Below are 21,035 nucleotides of genomic sequence, written 5' to 3' on the forward strand. Positions count from 1 at the left end.
AAAGGCTAAAAAAGTCATAGCCTACATAACGCCCTAAGAAAAGGTAATATATGTAATCAATGGTGTTGATCCCCTGTACACTCACCTTATGCTTGTTCCTTCAAGGTGAGGCGGTTACACGTAAGATCGCCGTAACGATCTCGGCTCCCACACCATGCTCACCCGATCGTTACGACAACGCAGCCTGCGCATGTAATGCGATAGTAAGTAAGATATACGAAACATACTATGATGAGATATGATACGATGTTATGAAAGACACATTATGATAAGTATGTTATGGAAAGCATAATTTTGATGAGCATGTTATGATAAGTACGATGATATCACACCGCGCCTATAAGGCCGGGCAGCTATACACCATGGCCAAATGGCATGGGCAGCGCCACCTGTGGACGGCATGAGATAACATCCTGGACGCAGGATGCCTGGACGCAGGCCAATGATGATGTATTTGTTACTGATTATTACACCGCACCTATATGGCTCAAGAAGATATATGATTATGTACATATGATATGATGATGATGAGCTAGAGAGTAAGTAAGCATATATATGATCCTTCTTATGATTCAGTCAGTTATAGATTGCTCCTTACTTTATGCCTCCTCAGTTTATTGATGCCTCATTATTGTTTATGCTTCACATACTCGGTACAATATTCGTACTGACGTCCTTTTCTTCGGACGCCGTGTTCATGCCCACAGTAGATTGTGGAGGTGACCCGGACTCATAGGAGCTAGTACTGATTTGAGAGCACTCCATTTTTCGAAAGTGCATTGTCACTTTCTTTTTGGTATATATATCGTATATTCATGTTTTGGGCATGACGGGGTCCTGTCCCGTCTAGATGTCTAGTATTCCAGTAGAGGCTCGTAGATACGCAGTGTGGGAAGTCTGGTCCCATGGCTTGTGTGTATATGTATATATATATATTATTTTGATAGCCGAAGGGCTTATGTTTATAAAAGCTAATGTATTTCAGAAATGATAGTTTTATATGATTATGAGTATATATAGTATGAATAATAGCAGATAAGCAAGTAAGTGAGTGGTGTTCGGTGGTCAGCCCCGGATACCCATCGCGGCCCGTAGCTCGGGTCGTGACATGTGGGGAATTGTAAAATATATATACTTATATTATTAATATCTTAAATAAAGAACAAGAAACATCTTTGAAATTTATATAATATCCACTATTCATTTTGGTCAAAAGAAGAATTGATTATATGTTTTGTGAGTCTTAATGGTAGCCCTCTTAATGAAGAAAAATGTTTTGAATTGCCTTTATGGACATTGTCTTTATGGCCTTCATTACAATTGTTTTTATGACCTTAATTACTCTTATAATTTCACAAAAAACATTTTCAAAAAAAAGCTAAATACTTTGCTATATATATGATCTTATGGGATCATATTTGTAGATAGCAAAAAAGACAAAGTAAAATCCGTTCTTCTTCTCCTTCTCTTTTTGGGCAATTGTGTTTGTGCAAACTCCAAACTTCCAGCCACTAATGCAAGTGTTTGGAAGTGTTGTGGAACCTTGGGGAGCGACCGGGCTAAACGATTTGCACCACAGTCGGTCCAAAATCGCTTTCAAGGCATTGGCTTGCCACGACGCAGCGTTAATCCGATAAGTTGATTCTATCCTTTTGTTCATTTTACTGATTAATATTGTTAATATTTCCAACACAAACAATAAATAAACGAAAGATAGTACCGAAACAGATATAAATTTTGTAGAATTCTTATTAATATCCTTTAAGTCTGTTAGGTACGATGTAGTGCACATAGTTAGAGAGCTAAAACGGAACGTTAGGGATCGTTTCAAGGGGAATATCAGGGTACAAATTATCTCCTCTAATATGAGCTAAAATATAATCTCGAGAGAGAAAATAGACAATGAACAACTAAGTGTATACTACTAGACTTGGCTGGATTGAATGCCTTGAAGCTTGTTCTTCGTCTTCTATTTATAGTTGTTCGGGTTCTCGGGATCGACTGCTGACTTGTATATCTTCGGTTAGTCTTCTGAACTGATTCGACTGTTAGGGCCGACAGGGGCAGATTTAGAGGGTGTCGAGGGTGTTCACTCAAACATTCTCGGCAAAAAATAACAGTGTATATAGGGTAGATTTTGTGTGTTTATGTACATCTATTAACTTTTGAATACCCTGAACAAATGCAAAAGGTGAGCTTAAGCAGTTTAAGGTGTTCAAAATTGTCTCTAAATGGTCCCAAAGGTTCGATTCCCATCGATAACATTATTTTTTATATTTAGCTTTTGATGTTTTTTTCGAATCCCCTGAATGAAAATTTTGAATCCGCCACTGAGGGCAGATATCCTCTCCTCGATCCTCGAGGAGGTTGTTGAGGGAGTAGGTTGAATGTGCGGTATATCTCTTAAGACTCTGTAAAAAGTAATTAGGCAAGTTCGTGGTGTTGTTCATTGGTCGGGGGGTCAATATGCAGATTGTGGCCCGCGTCTTATTTGGTTTGCGGCCCAATTAGGGGGACAAGCGAACTTGTACTTGATCCTCAAGTGCTTGGTTGTTCTGCTTGGGCCATTTCTTGAGCCTAGTAAGTAGATTATTGTCATGGGCATGCTTGCAGGTAGAGGTGTACAAAGCAAACCGACAAACCGCACCAAATCGATAATCCGAACCAAACCGAGAAAAAAACCCGACTAGTGGTTTGGTTTGACTTGGTTTGGTTTTAAAAAGAAAAATCCGAACACTATTGGTTTGGTTTGGTTTTAACTAAAAAAAAAGTCAAATCGAACCAAACCAACCCGACATTACATTTATAAAATTTCAAACATATTTTATACATAGAAATATTTATTTATAATGTAATTTATAAATGCTTCTTTAACTTTTTCATAGTTTTTTGTCATTTAACATATTATTTCAAGCTTGGAATTAGAATTTTGAATGGTTTAATAAGTTTTATAGCTCAATGATATTAGTAACTCAAATAAAACTCAACAAAATCAAATCAATACTAATGCTAACGTAAGTAATTCATATCTAACCGGAATGACAATAATTTTGATATCTATTCTTTAGTTTTATATTAGTTTAGAAAGTGAAAATACATAACTTAATTTTATTTTTTCTTTAATGTCTAGTCATGTAATTAATACTTATTAGCCGTACTTATTTTAGCATGACTTAGTACTTTAAAGGGTCGTTTGGTATGAAGGATAAACATAAATAGTCACGGGATAAGAATTTAGCAATTTCTTATCTCTCGTTTGGTTAGTAATCATGGGATAAGTTATCCCGGAGTAAAAATAGTCCGGGGATAACTTATACCGCCACGGGGTGGAATAAGTTATCCCCGGATAAGTTATCCGGGATAAGGAAGAAACCTCTTCTTTTAGAAATTATCCAATGTATAATACTTTTAGTCCAACATACCAACTCAAATAATAAAAAATAACTCAGGAATAACTAATTCAAAGATAACTTATCCCAACGTAATTAATCCAAAGATAACTTATCGGCGTAATTTGTTTTTGAACCAAACGACCCCTAAGATTATGATCATTTTCTACATGCCTTATAAATTAGTTGTATTTATTGTAGCATGACTTAGTACTTTTAGATTATGAAAATTTTATTTTATGCAATTTCATTAATTTTTTTTCGTTGAATATTTTAGTACAATGTCATCTCTCATCACGTTTTGTGTTATTTTTTTAATAAATATCTTAATTAGATAGTCGTATCTTACTAGGACTAAAGAAATATTTGAAGTATAAGTTATACGTTTTGTATGAAGACTTTACCGGAAAAAACCTGAAAAACCCGAGCAACCCGAATAAACCGAGAAAACCCGAGGTTGAAAAACCCGACTTTTGTTGGTTTGATTTGGTGTATAGATTTAAAAACCCGACGCAATTGGTTTGGTTATTTTTAAAAAATTCGAACCAATCCGGTCCATGTACACCCCTACTTGCAGGCATGTGTTTTGACCACTGCATTTAGTCCCCCTACTTGTGAAGTCTGTACCGGGTTCGCCCTGCAAATGGAAGTTGCCAAGTTAAAAAGCGCTATAGATTTTAATTTCAAATGTGTGTCTTCTTTGCCGGTTGGGAGAAGTACTGGCTATGATAACAAGTCCAAATTGTATATCCTTCATCTATATTCAACTTAAAAAGAGTGTTATCCTTGTCCTATGGTGGCTATAAATGTAATATATTTTCCTTTAGTTGATGCGGTTAGTCCATAAGGACATATTGGGCCACTTTGGTATCGGCAGGGGGTAGGAATGAGATACTTTTTAACATAGGGTAAAATTTTATCATTATCTAAGGGCAATTTGATTCTTTTTCTTTTTATTTTTATTTTTATTTTTTATTGCATAGGGGATAGGGGAAGGGGAAATGAGGGAAGGGATTACAATGTGGAGATTCAAACCCTCACCAACAAGATAAAAGTTCAGGTAGCCAACCAACTGAGCTACTGGACCCCTACATTCTTTTTCGTATTTGAATAACATTCGGAGATTATTTTAAAAATGTATTTTATTTATCAAAACTAGCCTGTTATTTCAATTTCAAACCTGAAATATAGAATTTGAAGTTTGAAAAATAAGTAGGAGTTTTTCAAGTTTTAACTCACAAAACTTCAACTCTATTGTCTTACATTTAACTTTCAAATATCATTTTCCAACTTAACTTTAATAACTACATTTTTAAAAAAAATTCAAAAATCTCAACCAAAGCATGCGCCAATAGGTTAATAGAGGGGGGTAAAAGTGGAAATAAAAATACCTAGTGAGGCAAATACGAATTTTTGCCATGATTGAGCCACATTCTTGTCTAAAGTCTAAACACACCAATCAAAATTTCCAACGGGGAGTTGAGGCATACCTTAATTGATCTTTGATATGTCTGGAGAAGTTGAGATGAGTTCTGAAAAGCAAAGACGAAGACGATTGTCATGCGCCCCTTACTTTGATGCACTCTGGTTCTGCTACTGTAAGTAGTGCATTTGTATTCATTGAAAACAATTTATAAGCTCTAATCCATCAAACCCCCTTGTCATTAACACCCTTTTAAGTATTCTAATCACTTGTACATGCTAGTTAATCATAGTCTCTTATGCTCTGAATCTTTATTTGTGTATCTTGATTTATATGTCTTCACACGGTTTATTTTCCGCTATTTTTAATTAATCAAATCATTCTTTTCTTCTCTCATAGCTTATCTAGGCTTAGGGTGTAGGATTTTTTGCTAAAGGGATCAAATTTCTTGTAATCACCACTTAATAATAGCGGCGGAATCTCAATTGTTGGGCATCATGATAGTTTTGTCCTTTAGGTATTTGCTGTTATGTCGGGATTCAATTGGTCATGAACATTGTTTTGAGATACCAATATCCACTATTGCTTGTTTAGAAATACAATTGCCAGTTGACATATTTTCTAATTTGTCGCTACAAGAAACAAATTGTTGTGTGAATGAATTAGGCATCTGGATTGTTGCGTGGATGATAGGCAGATCTGGTTGCATCATGGCTCTCAAAAATCTTTCACAGAGTACAAATAATTTCTCCTACTGCTCTAAACCCCACGGGAAAATGATTTATACTCCTATCCATAACATTAGTAATTAAAGCAAGTGACCAATATGAAATTTGGATGTATATTGTGCAAGAGGTCTTTGCTATTTATTGATTAGGAAAGAGAAGGGGATTTTCAGGTGTATCAGAACACAGAAGGTTGAAAAAGAAACTCTTTCTGGAGTAGAGTTTGAAGGAGGATCTCCCTTTTTATTGGTGGCAATCCCAGTGCAATAACTATATTTATTGCCTATTCTACTACACCAAAGGCTGTGGCACAAGATAGGACTTGCACCAGCCTTTCAGATGTAGTAATATGGGTCTTGAGGTGTGTCTGTGTGCATGCCAAAATTATGAAAGTAATAGGCTAAAGGTTGCAACGAGCCAACGGCTGTTGAATGTAGTGCTGCAACAGATGTTAGCTTGTTATCATTTCAACCAGAAAATCCTTTCTGGTTGGTAGATTCAATGCGGATTTTAGATAAAGCATCATAACCATTTCTTTTGCAAATTGAATGGGGTTTTAACATTAAAACCTAGGAATTTAGTGTGCAGCATGTAGGTTTTCTGCTTTGGAACCTACAGAGTGCAGCAATCAAGCTGATGTTGTGCCACGTCAGAATAAGCACATTCAACTTGATCATAAGTAGTGGTTTCTGATGAACGTGGGAGTGAATGGTAGCAAGCATGACACATCTGATCCAATTGCAAGGGTGACTCCATATTCTCAAGGTCTCATCTTAACTCTGCAGAATAAGACCTAACAGGCTCTATTCTGATTGGCATTAAGCAATCCTTTTTTAAATTTGTGTTCTCACTAAACAATCTTTGCTTCAGCTCTACTGTGATGTTGCATGTGTGGACTCGTTGAGGATAGAATCCCTATTTCAGCTCTAGCTCCTCCGCTTCTTCGAATATCTGAGGATAGAATCCCTGTTCCCGCTCTAGCCCCTCCGCTTACTTCTTCTTAGTCTTTTGCATCCATCTAAAGCTTTTCTTCATGGGTCGGATATTGGGTCGGGTCGAAAATGGGTTGACAAAATACACTACCCGCCCATATTTGATTTCTTGCAATATGGATATCCATATTATCCAAATTATCCAAAGTACTTCAAAGATGTGGGCAGAGAAGATTAATTTACCATTTTGTCCACAAATCCGGTGCCTCAACATTTGTGGGTGAGTGGAACTTCGAACCTTTTTGACACGACCTCAAAGAAAATCTTTTTTGGAAAATATCCACCCAACCCCCCCCCCCCCCCCCCACCCAGCGGATCCCTCGGTATCTTGACCTACCCACCCCCAACTCCATCCTACCCCACCGCTTTTCCCCTCACCCACCCCCCTCCCAAAACGTCTATTTCATATATGACTACTTTGTACTTTGAAGACAACCCCCAAAAAGTGACTATGTTTGTAAACTTCTTAGCCATTTTTTAAAAGTGACAAAAATGGCTATTTTTGTAAATTGACCATTTTTATAAAGTGACATAAAAATGGTTATTTTTGCAAAAATTTATTTCTTGGAAAACGAGAAAATGCAAATTTGCAAAAATAAGCAACTTTTTTGTCATTTTTTAAAAAATGGCCACTTTACAAAAGTAGCCATTTTTGTGTCACTTTAAAAAAATGGCTACTTTACAAAATTGACCACTATCTTGGAAATGGCACATTTCGAAAATGGTTATTTTAATACTTTCACAAAGATGCTATTTTAAAAAATGGCTACTTTTGCAAAGCAGTTAGTTTTTAAAGTAACTACTTTCACAAAATGACTATTCATGAAAATTGACTACTTTCAAAAAGTGACTGTTTTTAAAAAGTATCTACTTTCACAAAGTGGCTATTTTCTAAAAGTGACTAATTTTACAAAGTGACTATTTTCTTAAGTGAATACTTTTGCAAAACGACTATTTTTGAAAAGTAGCTACTTTTCGCAAGTAATATTTTGAAAAAGCGGCTACTTTTGTAATGTCATTACTTTTGCAAATTATTTTTGAAAGTTACTACTTTCATAAAATGTCCTTGGTGGTGGGGAGGTGAGAGGTAAGGGTTGGGGGTAGGTGGTGATAGGGAAGGAAGGGGTGGGCCGGGTAGTTATAGGGTGGGGGAGAGAGGTAGTGGGGGGTGGTGCGGGGGTGGGGGTAGGAAGGGGTGGTTAAGGAAATAGAGAAAATATTTTCCAAAACATTTTGACCAACCAAAATGGGAAAATGGAAACATTTCCTTCATACCAAACACACTCTATATGTTGTGGGTTTTATCCATTTTTTATTTTAAGTTCATATTGGACCCATATTAAATGGATAGGGTATCCAACCCATTTAAAATGGGTTGGATCGGGCGGATAACCATATTTTAAACCCATTTTGCCACCTCTAGTTGCAACGGTGACAAAATACACTAGGTGATTTCTTGCAATCTATCCAAGTCTTAGTGGGCAGAGTTATCCGGTGCCTGTGTTGGTAGGAGGTAGCGGGTACTCGGTGGAATATGAGCTCCATTAAAAGAACACTCTCCTTCCTGGGAATCCCTACTCCAATAACATTCAACTCTTTTATCTTTGTTCTGCCTTTCTTTGTGCTGATTCCAGTTTTTAGCCTAACATAAGAGTGAAATATACTATCATTTTCCTTGTTACAAGAATAAATGAAGCGTCACCATCCATTTTGCTTCATTTGAATCGTTTAGGGTTCTCTAACACAAGAGGTTCTCTGCATTTTTTACTGATATACAAATCTCAATTTCCTTGCCTGGTGGAATGAGCTCCATTGGGAATGACTAAGAAGGGCTTACCCTATGCGTGCAGTACTCTCCGGCTAGTGTGGAGGTGGGCACGACTACAGGTCCCTAAAGGATTACTCTAAAGGTAAGAGGGTGGATTCTTGGCTGTTTCGAAGGCCTTTAGAGTACTCCTTTAGTGGTATTATTGGCTGTTTCTCTGCATTTTCTACTGATATACAAACTGCAAAAAGGTTGTTTCTAGGCTTCAAAACCATGACTACAGGTCACTAAAGGAGTACTCTAAAGGCTCACCCTCCGATGATAATGACTATTTTAATGCAAATCCATGATTTATACCAAATGGTTTTCTTGAGGAATTAAAAACTTGAGCTCCAAGCAAGCCACTTGATTTCTTAGGTAAAAGGCATTTTTAAGAGAAACCAATGGAAGACCCAATTTCCCTTTTGGTGCTATAAGTAGTTATATCCAGCTCTGAGATATAGAAATCATCACTTTCCACTTAAAAGAAAAAGTTAAAGATTGAAGAACTTTCGAACTCTCTTTTATCCAAGGAAACCCCAAACTGATTGGTCTGAAATGTGATTCAGAGTAACCCACTAACTTTTGTTAGGAATATGGAAAAAGGACCTCAATAAGAGTTTTCCAACAAAAAGATCATCTGTAATAAACTTAAGTTAATATCGAATGCACTACGTAATCCATTTATATATCAGATGACGAAAGGAGAAAGAGGGTGGATAGATGCCCAAACAATAGCAAAACTTACATTTGATCATCTTTTCAGTTGAAGCACTCTTGAATACCCTTTTTTTTTGACACCTCATGGTGAAGAGTAGGAAGTACTATTTGTAACATGTGGATGCCTTAAATAAGGATTTCGTAAATGATCAAACAAACGGTAGACCAAAGAGGCTGGTAAATTGTTTGTGAAAGTTGTTAGTTGTTCCCATGCTAGCAAATGAGAGACTGCTCTTGGGGTTGTCAGAAGAGAGCTTTGCAAGCTCAGGTTCTTGAAGGATCTAGACCGCTGTTTAGCTAAGCCGGGGCCTTAAACAACAAGTCTTACGCTGATCCTTGCCTTTAGTAGCCTTAGCCAATCCGCTGCAACTGAGGAGAACTATTATACACAATAGGATTATATTGTAATGGTAACTTGCTTTATCTGAAGTGATGCAAGTCTTGCTTGGTGATTTCTGATGGCACTTATTATATTCTATGCTACTATTTGCACCCCTGACCACTCCTTATCTATTTGTTCTTCTTCCATCTTTGTTATGGAAGGAAATGCCTGGAAGCTTCTGAACTAGGGGTAGTTTATTTGAGAGACATGCATTTAGACATTTTCGATAAATAAAATGATTTGTTTACATGCCGAGATAGCAACACAATTCTATACTCAATAGAAGGCTCACCACCATACATTCTGTTATTTGCTGTTGTTAATAAATAAGTTTTGGTTGCAATATCTGTATGAAATTATCAATAGTCCAAAAGGAACAAAACCAAAGTTGATATCACTAGGATTAATGCGAGACCTGTTTCTCTTCTGTATTTACGTTTACTTTCTTCATTGAGAATTAGTTTAGGCTGATGCGAAGCTATGTTGTGGCAGCTCCAGTCCATCAGATGCAGCAGTACTATAGAGTTGGTGTCCTTGATAATTGTAGTCAGAAGTGGAGTGGTCTTGTTGATTGTCTGACATTAAAAACCAAAAGGTCTTCTGAAGTGGAGGTATAGTGTTCTCTTGCATCATAGTCTGGACTGTTTCATGATGTTCTGTTTTTTCTTCTGAGTTATTCAAAGTTGCAAGGTTCCTTCTCCTGTTTATGCTGATTCTTAGTCCATAGCAGAAAATTTTATTCAGTATCGGTTTTCTACAATTTTCTGTATTTATCCTCCCATGTTTAGTATATCACTTGCCTGAAATATGTTGTATATTGTGGCATCAATCAAAGTGATATAATAAGCAATATCTACCTGTCAGGCTGTCACTTGACATTCTAATCTCTGATAGAACTCAAAACCAAAAGCCAAAATAAAATTGGTAAAGAAAGAAACGAATATGGGGAAAAGGCACATTTAAGATGTTTTTCTTGAGTCATGCCTGTTACCCTTTTTTGAAAGGGCATGTGGTATGTAGTAGTCTGTGAGTTTTGAATGGTATTTACAGTAGGGCAGCAAGCATATGAGAAGCTGTTCGTTCTATAACCACTATAGATGTCCGTTTCCCCATGCTAAAAAGGGATAAAATAGGAGAAGAGATGATAGCTTATTTTGATCTGAGGATTTACAGGTTTTTGATGACCAATTATTTAACCCCTGGTGTCGACCGTTCTCAATCATGGAACTGTTTTTTGGATTTCAAGCTGTTGCTTCTGGAGTTAACCCGTCATGTCTAGAATGACATTTTGAACGTTTTTCTTGATAACTAAATGCAGCGCTAAGTTGGTGCTGGGTATGTACATAGCATAAACATAGAGGGAGAAAAAGAGAGAGAGAGAGAGAGAGAGAGAGAGAGAGGTTCAGACCTTTTAATTTGCAGTCTCAATTCGGACATCAATTTCTTCATCTTATTAAAATAAAATATTAGATAATCAAAAACTAGATAAAATGTCCTAGAAACTGCAACCTTTTATATTTAGAATTTTTTTGAACAATGTATCAAAAAGTTGTAGTTAAAGAAAAGGCTGTTTGCCCAAATAGTAATAGTGTTATATAAAGGGGGAAATAAGGAGTACTATTCTTTATATCCCAGCACGAAGTGAGTGCAAGCTATATAGAGCGACAAATCTCAATTCCTTATTGAGGTTGGGAATTGAAAAGTCAAATATAGATTCTCTTATGTACATTTTTCATGGTACTGCAAAACAACCAAAAGATACAAGCATATGCAGTTGAAACTGCTTTATCTTCAAAGGACTGCTTGATTCTCTCCCTCCAAACAAACCAAAAAATACTTGCACGAGTGCTGTCCTGTGCTTTCCTTTCTTCGATTGCTTCCTGACGATCCTACCTGTCTAGGTATCATTGTCTGCAAACCAAAAAATACTTGCACGAGTGCTGTCCTGTGCTTTCCGTTTGCTTCCTGACGATCCTACCTGTCTAGGTATCATTGTCTGCCCCTTGCATTGCCGATTTGATCCCCATCAAAGATATAGAAATAGGATCCACGATTGTGTAGCAATCTAACACGCAGAAATGGATGTCTTACCTTCCTTCCGCACATATAGCATCTGTTGCCGAGAAGATTACCTCTCCTTCGCAGATTTTACTTAAGCTAACTTTGTCCAAGATCAGTAGTTCTTCCCTGCCTCTTTTCTCCATTTGACTTAGGAAAGTTCATAGAAGCTGTAAATTGATATGCATTCTAACGTGGAGAATTCATATGGGTAAGCTGGTGAAAACGTTCTTCTTTGCCACTACCTTCTCCATTTCAAAAAAAAAAAAAAAAAAAAAAAAAAAACTTTCTTCTTTGCGACTTGTCACTGCACATATTCTTATATGGTGATGATGCAAACAGTTAACCTACAAGATTCGATTCTCTAAACTATCAAACTTTAGTCGACTGGGGCTTTGCATTGGACAAAATAATAATAATAATAAAATGTATATATATATATATATATATATATATATATGTCTTAAAAAGCCACATATATCATCCATAATTATCATCTCTTCAAGAGAGGCTACTTGGCAAGGAAAAACTTAGAGCCATATAAGCGAACATTTTCATACATGTGCGTTTCTCTGTCTTCTCCTCCTTTTTCTTTCTTTTCAGAAGTAGAGTAGTGCAGATTGAAAACTAAAATCAGCATAAAGAATTTGAGGCATTACTCAAGGTGAGTATAGGATGAGGAATATAATATTACTGTTTAGACGCTTTTGCAATTGAATCTGAATCTTCTCCAAATTATCAACTGTTAATGTCGGAAGAGGAGGCATACTAACGAGAGACTTCTCAAATGGGGGAGGTCTAGGATACAAGATTCACTAATGTGTATCTTTCCTTTTTGCCTTTTGTGCTTTTAAGGGTAGAGCTGAAAACAGTTTCAATTTGCTGATATTTCCATTTAACTGCTTGAATCCTGGAGATTGACAGTGAAGGAGGTTTAACCTTTACCATTTCAAGAGGAAAAAAAAAAAAAGGTCTGTGTAATGAAATTAAACTAGAGGGTAAGTTTTACGTATTTCACAAACTAGGGAAAGGTTCATTTAGTTTTGCCAAACCCAGAGGAAATGGCTTACCTATACCCTTTTCGTTTAATTCATTCTTTTTCATTTGAAGTTTGCTTCATAACTCTGGTTTTACCTTCTTTGCTTCAGCATGCGCTGTTGCTGCTATATTAAGCTGCCTATTTTGTATACTCGTGTTCAGGTTTTTTATGGGCTTGCCCTGGGCTTAAACAGAAGTACTTACTAGCATGTTTCCCAGAAATTTTCCACATTCTTTGAATCTTAAGTGCAATTTACAGTACAGAAAATGTGCATTTCTATTTGCAAGTTGATTCTTAATTGCTTGACTGGCTTAGAAGCTTAATTATGTCACCAAATGACTGAATGAGATACAATAACAAATTAGCATTTGCTGGACTTTTCACTTCCACATTTTTTTTTTTTTGAGAGTCAAAGGTAACCATTTATACTAACCATAACTTTGACACCTAAAAAATGTTAAGAACTTTACAGAATCATACTTACAGCAAAAAGTCAGTGCCCTTACTCAAAAGCTAAAAATTTATACATTGCCAATTAAATCTACCAATTCTTCTATACCCTACCACCACCACCACCCCGCCCCCCCAAAAAAAAAAACACACACACAAAAAAAATCTGTTTACACCAAAAAGGAACAAACTAAGACAATTCATCCTGATTTTCTGGATGGAACTGCTAGTATCTTCAAATTGTCTTGAATTCCTTTCTTTCCAGACTACCCACCACATACAAGCAGGGATGACCTGCCACCAATCTTCATCACCATTTCTTTTCCCCACACTTTTCCAGCTGCTTAGAAGTCCCAATGTAGAACCAGGCATTACCCATTCAACACCCAAAATGCAAAAGAACATGTGCCACACAGATTTGTAGTTGTCTTGCAATGCAAAAAAAAGATGCTTATTGTTTTCACCATCCTGCCCACATAATAGACATCTTGAACAAATCTGAACACCTCTTCTTTGTAGCCTCTCATGTGTTAAACAAGCTTTCCTAATCACCAGCCAGACAAAACAAGAAACCTTCATAGGAATTTTTACTCTCCAAACACTGAAGTTTTAGCTCCACTTTCTTCCCTACACACTGCAGTTTTAGCTCATGTTTTCCCTAAACCTTATTCCATCTTTCATTTCGGTGTAACATTTTTCAGTCGATGTGTACATGACATCAGGAAATTTGACTTGCATGACATTTGGCACAGTTATAAAGAATAAAAAATTTCTGATTATTCTTTTGAGAACCGCACTGGAAGTCAGTTACTCAAGTGCCATGGTTGTATTCCGGCATAAACCAAACCATCTATATTTTCAAAGTCCTCAATGAAATATAGGTCTTCGATATATTAATTTTCAGCAAAACTACAAGAGAAACATTAACTAAAAACCTCCTAGGTAGTTGGCTTGTCTTTGATTTTGATATCCATTCCCTAATAAAAAATAAAAAAAAAGATTTCGATATCCATGCCAAAACTAAAAAATAAAAAACGAAAAAAAATAAAAAAAGATATCCATGCCAAACATTTTTCCTGCCCTAGTACAGTACACTTAGTGTGCTTCAAATTGAAGTAATAACAAGCTATGCTCAGTGTGCTGCAAGCTATGTTGCTCGGACTCGGGTGCGAGTGTCGGATAAGGGTACGAATCTAGAGGTCGGATTCGTCTTGATCTTAAATTTAAGATTCGTGGGTGTGGATCCAGGGGGATTCGGCAAAAAATAATTCAAAATGCTAAAAATAGAGTTATAAAACCTAAATTATGAGATATTATATGGAAAACTTGAGGAGAAAATATGGATCAAGAGGAGAATCTTAGAAGGAGATAAAAGGAAAAGGAGTGACAGAGAAATTTCTATATACAAGTTATCCCATTTTCTACAATTTCACCATGACTTTTGTTTTGTTTACATAAATCATTGAATTTCTCCCTCGATTTTTGGTCAAAGTACTCAAAATTGGTTTCGGATCCACACCCACACCCACCCGATTTTGGTTAAAGTCCGAGCATCATCAAAATTGGTTGACCAGATTGGATATTCCGGAGCTACCACACCCACACCCAGGCTTTTTTCTTAACCAATACAACAACAACAACATGTCGTGTCGACACTTACCCTCACCTTGGAAAGGTGAGGGTCGAAAGCTAAAAAAAGAGAACAAGACAAAAGGTGAAGGAGCATCTATGTTCCTACTCGGTGCATCATATGGATCTGCATATTCTAAATTTTAAGACAATCCAGGTGCGGATACGGGTGTGGGGAACTAAAATAATTCAAAATTATAAGAAAAATAACTAAATATAGAAATAAAAAAAGAAAAATATTTTTTTATAGTTATGATTTATAGTTAAATATTAATTTTTAATTAACTTGAAACTCTTCTAGATACAATAAGTGTCCACTCTTCAAGAGCTCTCCGTTTCTTTCAATTTGGTGAGTCCATGGATTTGGTCAAAGTATCCAATGTCGTTTGATCAGATATTCCATTTGTCTTCTGCGGCAAAAGAAAAGTGAAGGGTCCGAGCAACATAGCAAGCATAACAATACAATATGAAAACGAGAAGCAACAAAAGCAATTTCATAAATAAATTTTTGGTTGGCAATAAACGAATGAGCAAACTACAACTACTCTGAAGATGCGAGATTAATGGATGCAGAGGCTTTTTTCTTAACCAATGGATACAAAATTTCATGTGGTAATTTAGTTATACCTCTGCTTGCTCTTCCCTATGTATCCTCATAAAGTCACTTCTGCTTGCTGTACTACTTTGTTGATTTTGTTTTTCATACTCACCACTAGATCTTGTGAAGCAGGAGATTTTGGAAACACGTGAGAAAGAGAAGCCTCAACTGTGGTCGACGCGAACCCCAGAAGAAGCCGCGGCTCATTGGAGAGAACTCTTTGACCATCTAGATGAAGAGTAAAATTCTAGGACTGTTTCATCAGCCCAATTGATACGAGAAAGATCATTTTTTCTCATTAGAAATAATTTTCTTGCATATTGATTCATGCTTCAAAAATGTTATAGAGTGCGTGTTATTATCAAAGAGTGGGTTTCTGGAGAGGCAGCAGTTTAGAAATGTTTGTCATAGGAACTTTATGTTGGAAATTTCTCTCTCTTTTTTTTTTTTTTTTTTTTTTGAAGATAGAAGCAGCATGAACAAAATTCCAACTGTCTTAACCATCCGAGAACAGCGACCTTCCGATTCGGATGAAATATGGAGCTTATCACAGCAATATACGGGACAAAACATTATTCATCTTTCTTTCTTTAATGTTGGTTTAGTGCATGTACATGGTAGTTTTGCTGAGATACATGTATTGTAGGAAAAGTCTTGCATGGTTTTCGATCGTTACTGTCCCTATGATGTTATCTTGGGATCATGTGGTACCACGTCATCCGTCGACCTAGATCACCCGACCATGCAAGAAAAGTAGGTCATCATGGATAGAAAATACGATGACACACACTGTTTGCTGAGTGAAACAAACGAGAAAATGTGATTTCATTATGTAACTCTTCAAAATGGGTATCGAGCCTAAACAAGGATATCATAGCTAAAAAGATGTAAAATTAGGGTCTAGTAAAAACTAGGTGTTCAAACAGAACTCTTCAAAATTCAAATAATGTTATTGAAAAGCTTGCCAAAAACATTATGGATTTACTTTTGCAAGCATTCGCATTATAAGTCTCTTCTAAAAGTGCTTCTATTAGCAAACTTTTTATGATGTAAATGTCTAAAATATTAGAATAAAATGCAATCTAGGTAGGATTTTAATTGCAAAAAGAAAGAGTCATATTTGTTTAATAGTAATTAATTTATAAACACAATTAACCATGTTAGTAATGGTCAGTTGTTACAAGGATTTTAATTACATCTCATCTACAGAAAAATATAAGAATCTAATTGATAACCGCATACAAACAAATGTGATGAACAACATTATTTTCATATTAAAAAGAGATAAATATATCAAGTAATCCTCATAATTGCACACAAATTTGTTAAGATATTTTTTCTTCACAACTTAGCTATATATATATATATATATATATATATATATATATATATATATATATATATCTGTTTAGTCCTCAAACCATACTATTTCTCCATATGCTTTTGAGTAAAATTTCTCTCTTTCATCTTGCTTGTGAGAAGAAAATGGATTCTTCTTCAAAAATTAATAACCGTCGTCAAATAATACCGTATGGCTCAATCGATATTGTTCAAATAGCTGTGTGTTATTTTTCAATAGATTTTTCTTTTAATGTTTTGTATAAAAGGAATCAAGAAGAAAATTTCACAATTGAAAGACAACATACACCTACCTATGTGAACAATATCGATTGGGGCACGTGAGACATTATTCACGACAGTTGTTCATTTCAGAAGAAGAATTCAGTTTTTTTTTTCTTTTTTTCTCTTCAAGCAAGATTAAAGAGAGAAATTTTACTCAAAAGAATATTGAGAAACAGATTGATTGAAATTGAAACCATTTAGGTTGAACGCCATAGTGCTCATACCTAAAGCAGTAAATAGATACCTACTACATGCCAAGCAACTAGGAAGACGTGTAACTAACCAGAGTTGTTGAAACTATCATCAATGTGGTTTGAGGGCTTAATAGAGAAATGTATACATAGCTAAATTGTAAAGAAAAAATACGTGTTTGGAATTAATAGCATTAGTTGACATATTTATCTCTTTTTAGTAAGAAAAAATGTTGTTCACCACATTTAGACTATTCTTTACAAGTCAATTTTGTATATTTAATTGTAGTGATATGGTTATCAATTAAATTCTTGTAATTTTTCTATAGATGAGATGTAATTAAAATCCTTGTAACAACTAACCATTACTAACATGGTCAATCGGGTTGAAAAATTAATTATTAAACTAGATGGCACATGATTCTAATAATTTAGACATTAGCATCATAAAAAGTTTAGTACTAGAAGCACTTATAGAAGAACTTACAACATGAATGCTTGCGAAAGTAAATTCGTAATTGTTTTGGCAAGCTTTTCAATAATATAATTTGAATTTTGAAGAGTTATATGTGTGAACACATAATTTTTCACCAGACCCGAATTTTACATCTTTTTAGCTATGATGTCCTTGTTTAGGCTTGATACCCATTTCTCCGTAAAATGATGCAATAATGGAAGGTCTTAAGACATGATAGTCTTTATGGTAGGATTGAGCGACCAATGATTACTTTTTGCCTGTCTTTATAAAATAGCCATTATTTTGGAGTTCTAAATTTCACAAGTGAAACTTTAGGATATTATTATTGAGTTGCATTTGTAGATTCTGAAACTTTAGACAATGACTATTTTTCAATTTTCAAAGGTTGAAAAAAGACGAGTGCACAAATAGCCACTTGGAGGACCGCTATTTAAGACATAGTCGAAAATTGCAAAATATCTAATTTTAAATCGCTTCAGTAATTAATTTTTGAGAGACTGAAGTTGGAGATCAGGCCTGAAGTTAGAAAAAAGAACCTGTTTGATCTTTGTTCACTCTGCTTATTGCGTTACTAGCTTTGTTTCTAACATTTAAGAGGATTCACTTGCTCACCTACTCCTTATCTATTTCATAGAAGGTAGATTAGATTCAACAATCTTAAGTAGTGGAGGCGGCCCTAGTTGAGGTAGGATATTGTTAGCTAATCACTAGCTTTTGCTAGAATAGTATTGTAAAGTCGGAGAGGAAGAAAAATGTCCACCTATCCAATCAATAATTGTTTATAACTGACTCGCTATTCACTTGATTTTTAGGTCATAACCATTATATAGGAGAGAAGATCGAGTGGTGGAAAATGACATGGAGGCTCTTTATGATAGGGGCGGAGCTACAACTAAGTAAGGGTGTTCAACCGAACACCCTTCGTCAGAAAATTAGATTGAATTTGTAGGTAAAATATTATCTTTTGTGGTTATATATTGATAAATGCACACCATTGACACAACTGAGTGCCATAGTCCAACGGCTAGGGAGTTCATTTGGGGGCTGCAGGTTTGCTGTTCCATCCCAGCTCATACCACTTTAAACCTTTTTTCAGTCATTTTAAGAAAAAAGAAATAAAACAAACAAAAATTGACAAGGCTGACACGTGGGTTGCTGGGCAGATCTACTACTAGTACATATTTATTCTCTTCCTTATTTTAGACCTTACCAATTCTTCTTTGATTTTGAACGCGTTAACATATTGTTTTTCTATCTTTGTTTTATATTTAACTACATGTCTATAAAACTAAGAAATGTATCAAATAAAATATCGCACATCAAGTAAAAATGTCCATACTATTTTTCTCGTTTCTACTTTTGCAGTAGAAATCAATCAATAAAATGAAAAAAAGTAGAGGCACAATTTCTTTCATTTCAACTACTATATCTTGTTCTTTTTTCATATTACCTATAGATTGTTTTGGCCTATGACATTTTGTTTTACTGTACTAATTTAAAGAAGTAGTTACTAATTTTCTTTTTATGTTGCATGATTATTCTTTTTTTTTTTTTTTTAAATTCTTTATATTAGTTTTGATGTGTGTTATTCTTTATATAATTCAACTAGTAGCTAATATTATTTTCGTTGACTTTCCTATGCTAGTTTTAATTTATACAATGGATAGTTTCATAATTATAAGTTTTCATACATCCTGAGTCTGTCGGAGTGTCTTAAGGTCGTTACACCTCCGAACATCATTATGAGATAGCTTTTCCATCAACATGTGACTCTATGAAGAATACCAAATCTGGAGAAGGGCTTGCTAAGAACAATATTACTAGAACATGAATCAACATAAACATCTCTAGCTACTAAGAGCGGATTCATCATGATATAGAGCTTCGGATGCGTTTCGTTTCACAATGATCATGCCAAGAGAAAGAATAGGTTAGCCTTAACATACCTCAAGTCGTCACTACAATCAAATAACAAATTTATCACAACTAGTGCGCCAATCCTAAAACAAAGAATGCACATACGAACTCAGATGGAGCTAGTATATCACGTATATCAAATGATAATTTGATTCTAAATTGAAACGGGCAACACCTCCTTACTTTCTCTTAACTACCACACAATCAGCAACCAACAACAACAACAACAACAACTTCAATTACTTTCTAAACTCAATCCATCAAGATACATGAGTATACACCAAAACAGTTCGATATATGTTTCATATACGACACCTGCACACCTCCTTCTTCCAAATACACCAAGTATAACAACCTCAACACAATCTCAAAATCAACTACTATCCATACAACAAGAATTTAGCTCAAAAACACATTAATAAGATGGCTCAAAACAGATTACAACTCAACATAAACTCAAGTTCATATTTGAACATTCCCTCCAAACCTAGTATAAACATCAAATAAACTCATAACATGGAAATAAGAATTTTTACCTCAAGGACTCAAGAACACATCACTTCCAATATTACTTCACCTTGAAGTATTCTCCAAAGCTACTACAAGAAGGAGAAACAAGCTTCAACAACACTTAGGAAACTTTTGGCACTTGATTCTCACTTTAATTCCTTAACTTCACATAGGGGTTGATTACATATGTTGGAGACGGTTTCTAGGAGTGTTAGGGTTATGGGGAAATGAAAAAAATGAGATATAATGAGGAGAGTACGAATTATGTACTAAAAAAGGCTGCCACCGACTTCAATACACGGTCCAAATTTACGGACCATAAATAATGCACGGTCTGTATAATTGGACCATAAATTGCCAACAGTGGCTCACCTCCGCTGTTATCAAAATACGGTGGGGTCAAACCAAATATATGGTTTGTATTCCAAATACGGTCCGTAAAATCCAACTGTAAATCCCAACTTTTGTCGAAATGCATTCTCGTCGATTTGTTTAACCTTTAATCCTTCCAACACATACTAAGCATGAAATTAAACCCTCGTATACTCAAGATGAACACGTCTAATCTTGTAATACCTCAAAGATAATTCCGCTTTCCAAATCTATAACAACCAACTTATGAAGAAACTCAACGTACAAAAATACGAGGTGTAACATTCGGCATTGGCCTAGGGCTCGGTACATATCGGCAAGGATGACGGGGACCAAGTCAAAGTATCTGGTTGTTATGCCATTAAAAATAGAATGGGTGATAGAAATGACACGGGTATCAATGACAAGTGTGTGTCTTTGGGAAAAACCATAAGTTCCAATAAGCATTTGGCAAAGGCTAAGGGTCGGGTGGCTTCCCAATTAGCAAAGGTTCGAAAAATGAGGGAGTAGTCTATGAATCCCCTTTTGGTTCCAAGCGACTGTAAAGATCCCTAAAGGCTATGGTTGGACCAAAGATCTAATTGGCATTGGCTAGGGATAGTAGTTTCATGATTTCATCAGGGGTAGGCTTATGTGGGATCAAAAGGTTGTGGTCGAGTTTCTTCCTCCTCCTTAGATAAGTCCCATTGCTATCTATGCATTCTCAAATTTCTTCCAAAGTCGGGGTCATCTTTA

The 21,035-nt window shown here is 35.6% G+C and overlaps 1 protein-coding gene across 1 annotated transcript; it reads left to right on the forward strand.

Annotated features, from left to right (window-relative positions):
* The first annotated feature begins 4,795 nt into the window (after positions 1-4,795).
* LOC132063120 (uncharacterized) lies at positions 4,796-15,797 on the forward strand. Its single transcript, XM_059455552.1, has 3 exons — positions 4,796-4,987; positions 9,928-10,046; positions 15,342-15,797. Exons 1-3 carry the CDS (start codon positions 4,897-4,899, stop codon positions 15,450-15,452), a joined length of 321 nt encoding a protein of 106 aa, XP_059311535.1. The 5' UTR covers positions 4,796-4,896; the 3' UTR covers positions 15,453-15,797.
* Positions 15,798-21,035: the final 5,238 nt, after the last annotated feature.

This window comes from Lycium ferocissimum, chromosome 7 (genome assembly GCF_029784015.1).
Source record: "Lycium ferocissimum isolate CSIRO_LF1 chromosome 7, AGI_CSIRO_Lferr_CH_V1, whole genome shotgun sequence".
Taxonomy (NCBI): Eukaryota; Viridiplantae; Streptophyta; class Magnoliopsida; order Solanales; family Solanaceae; genus Lycium; species Lycium ferocissimum.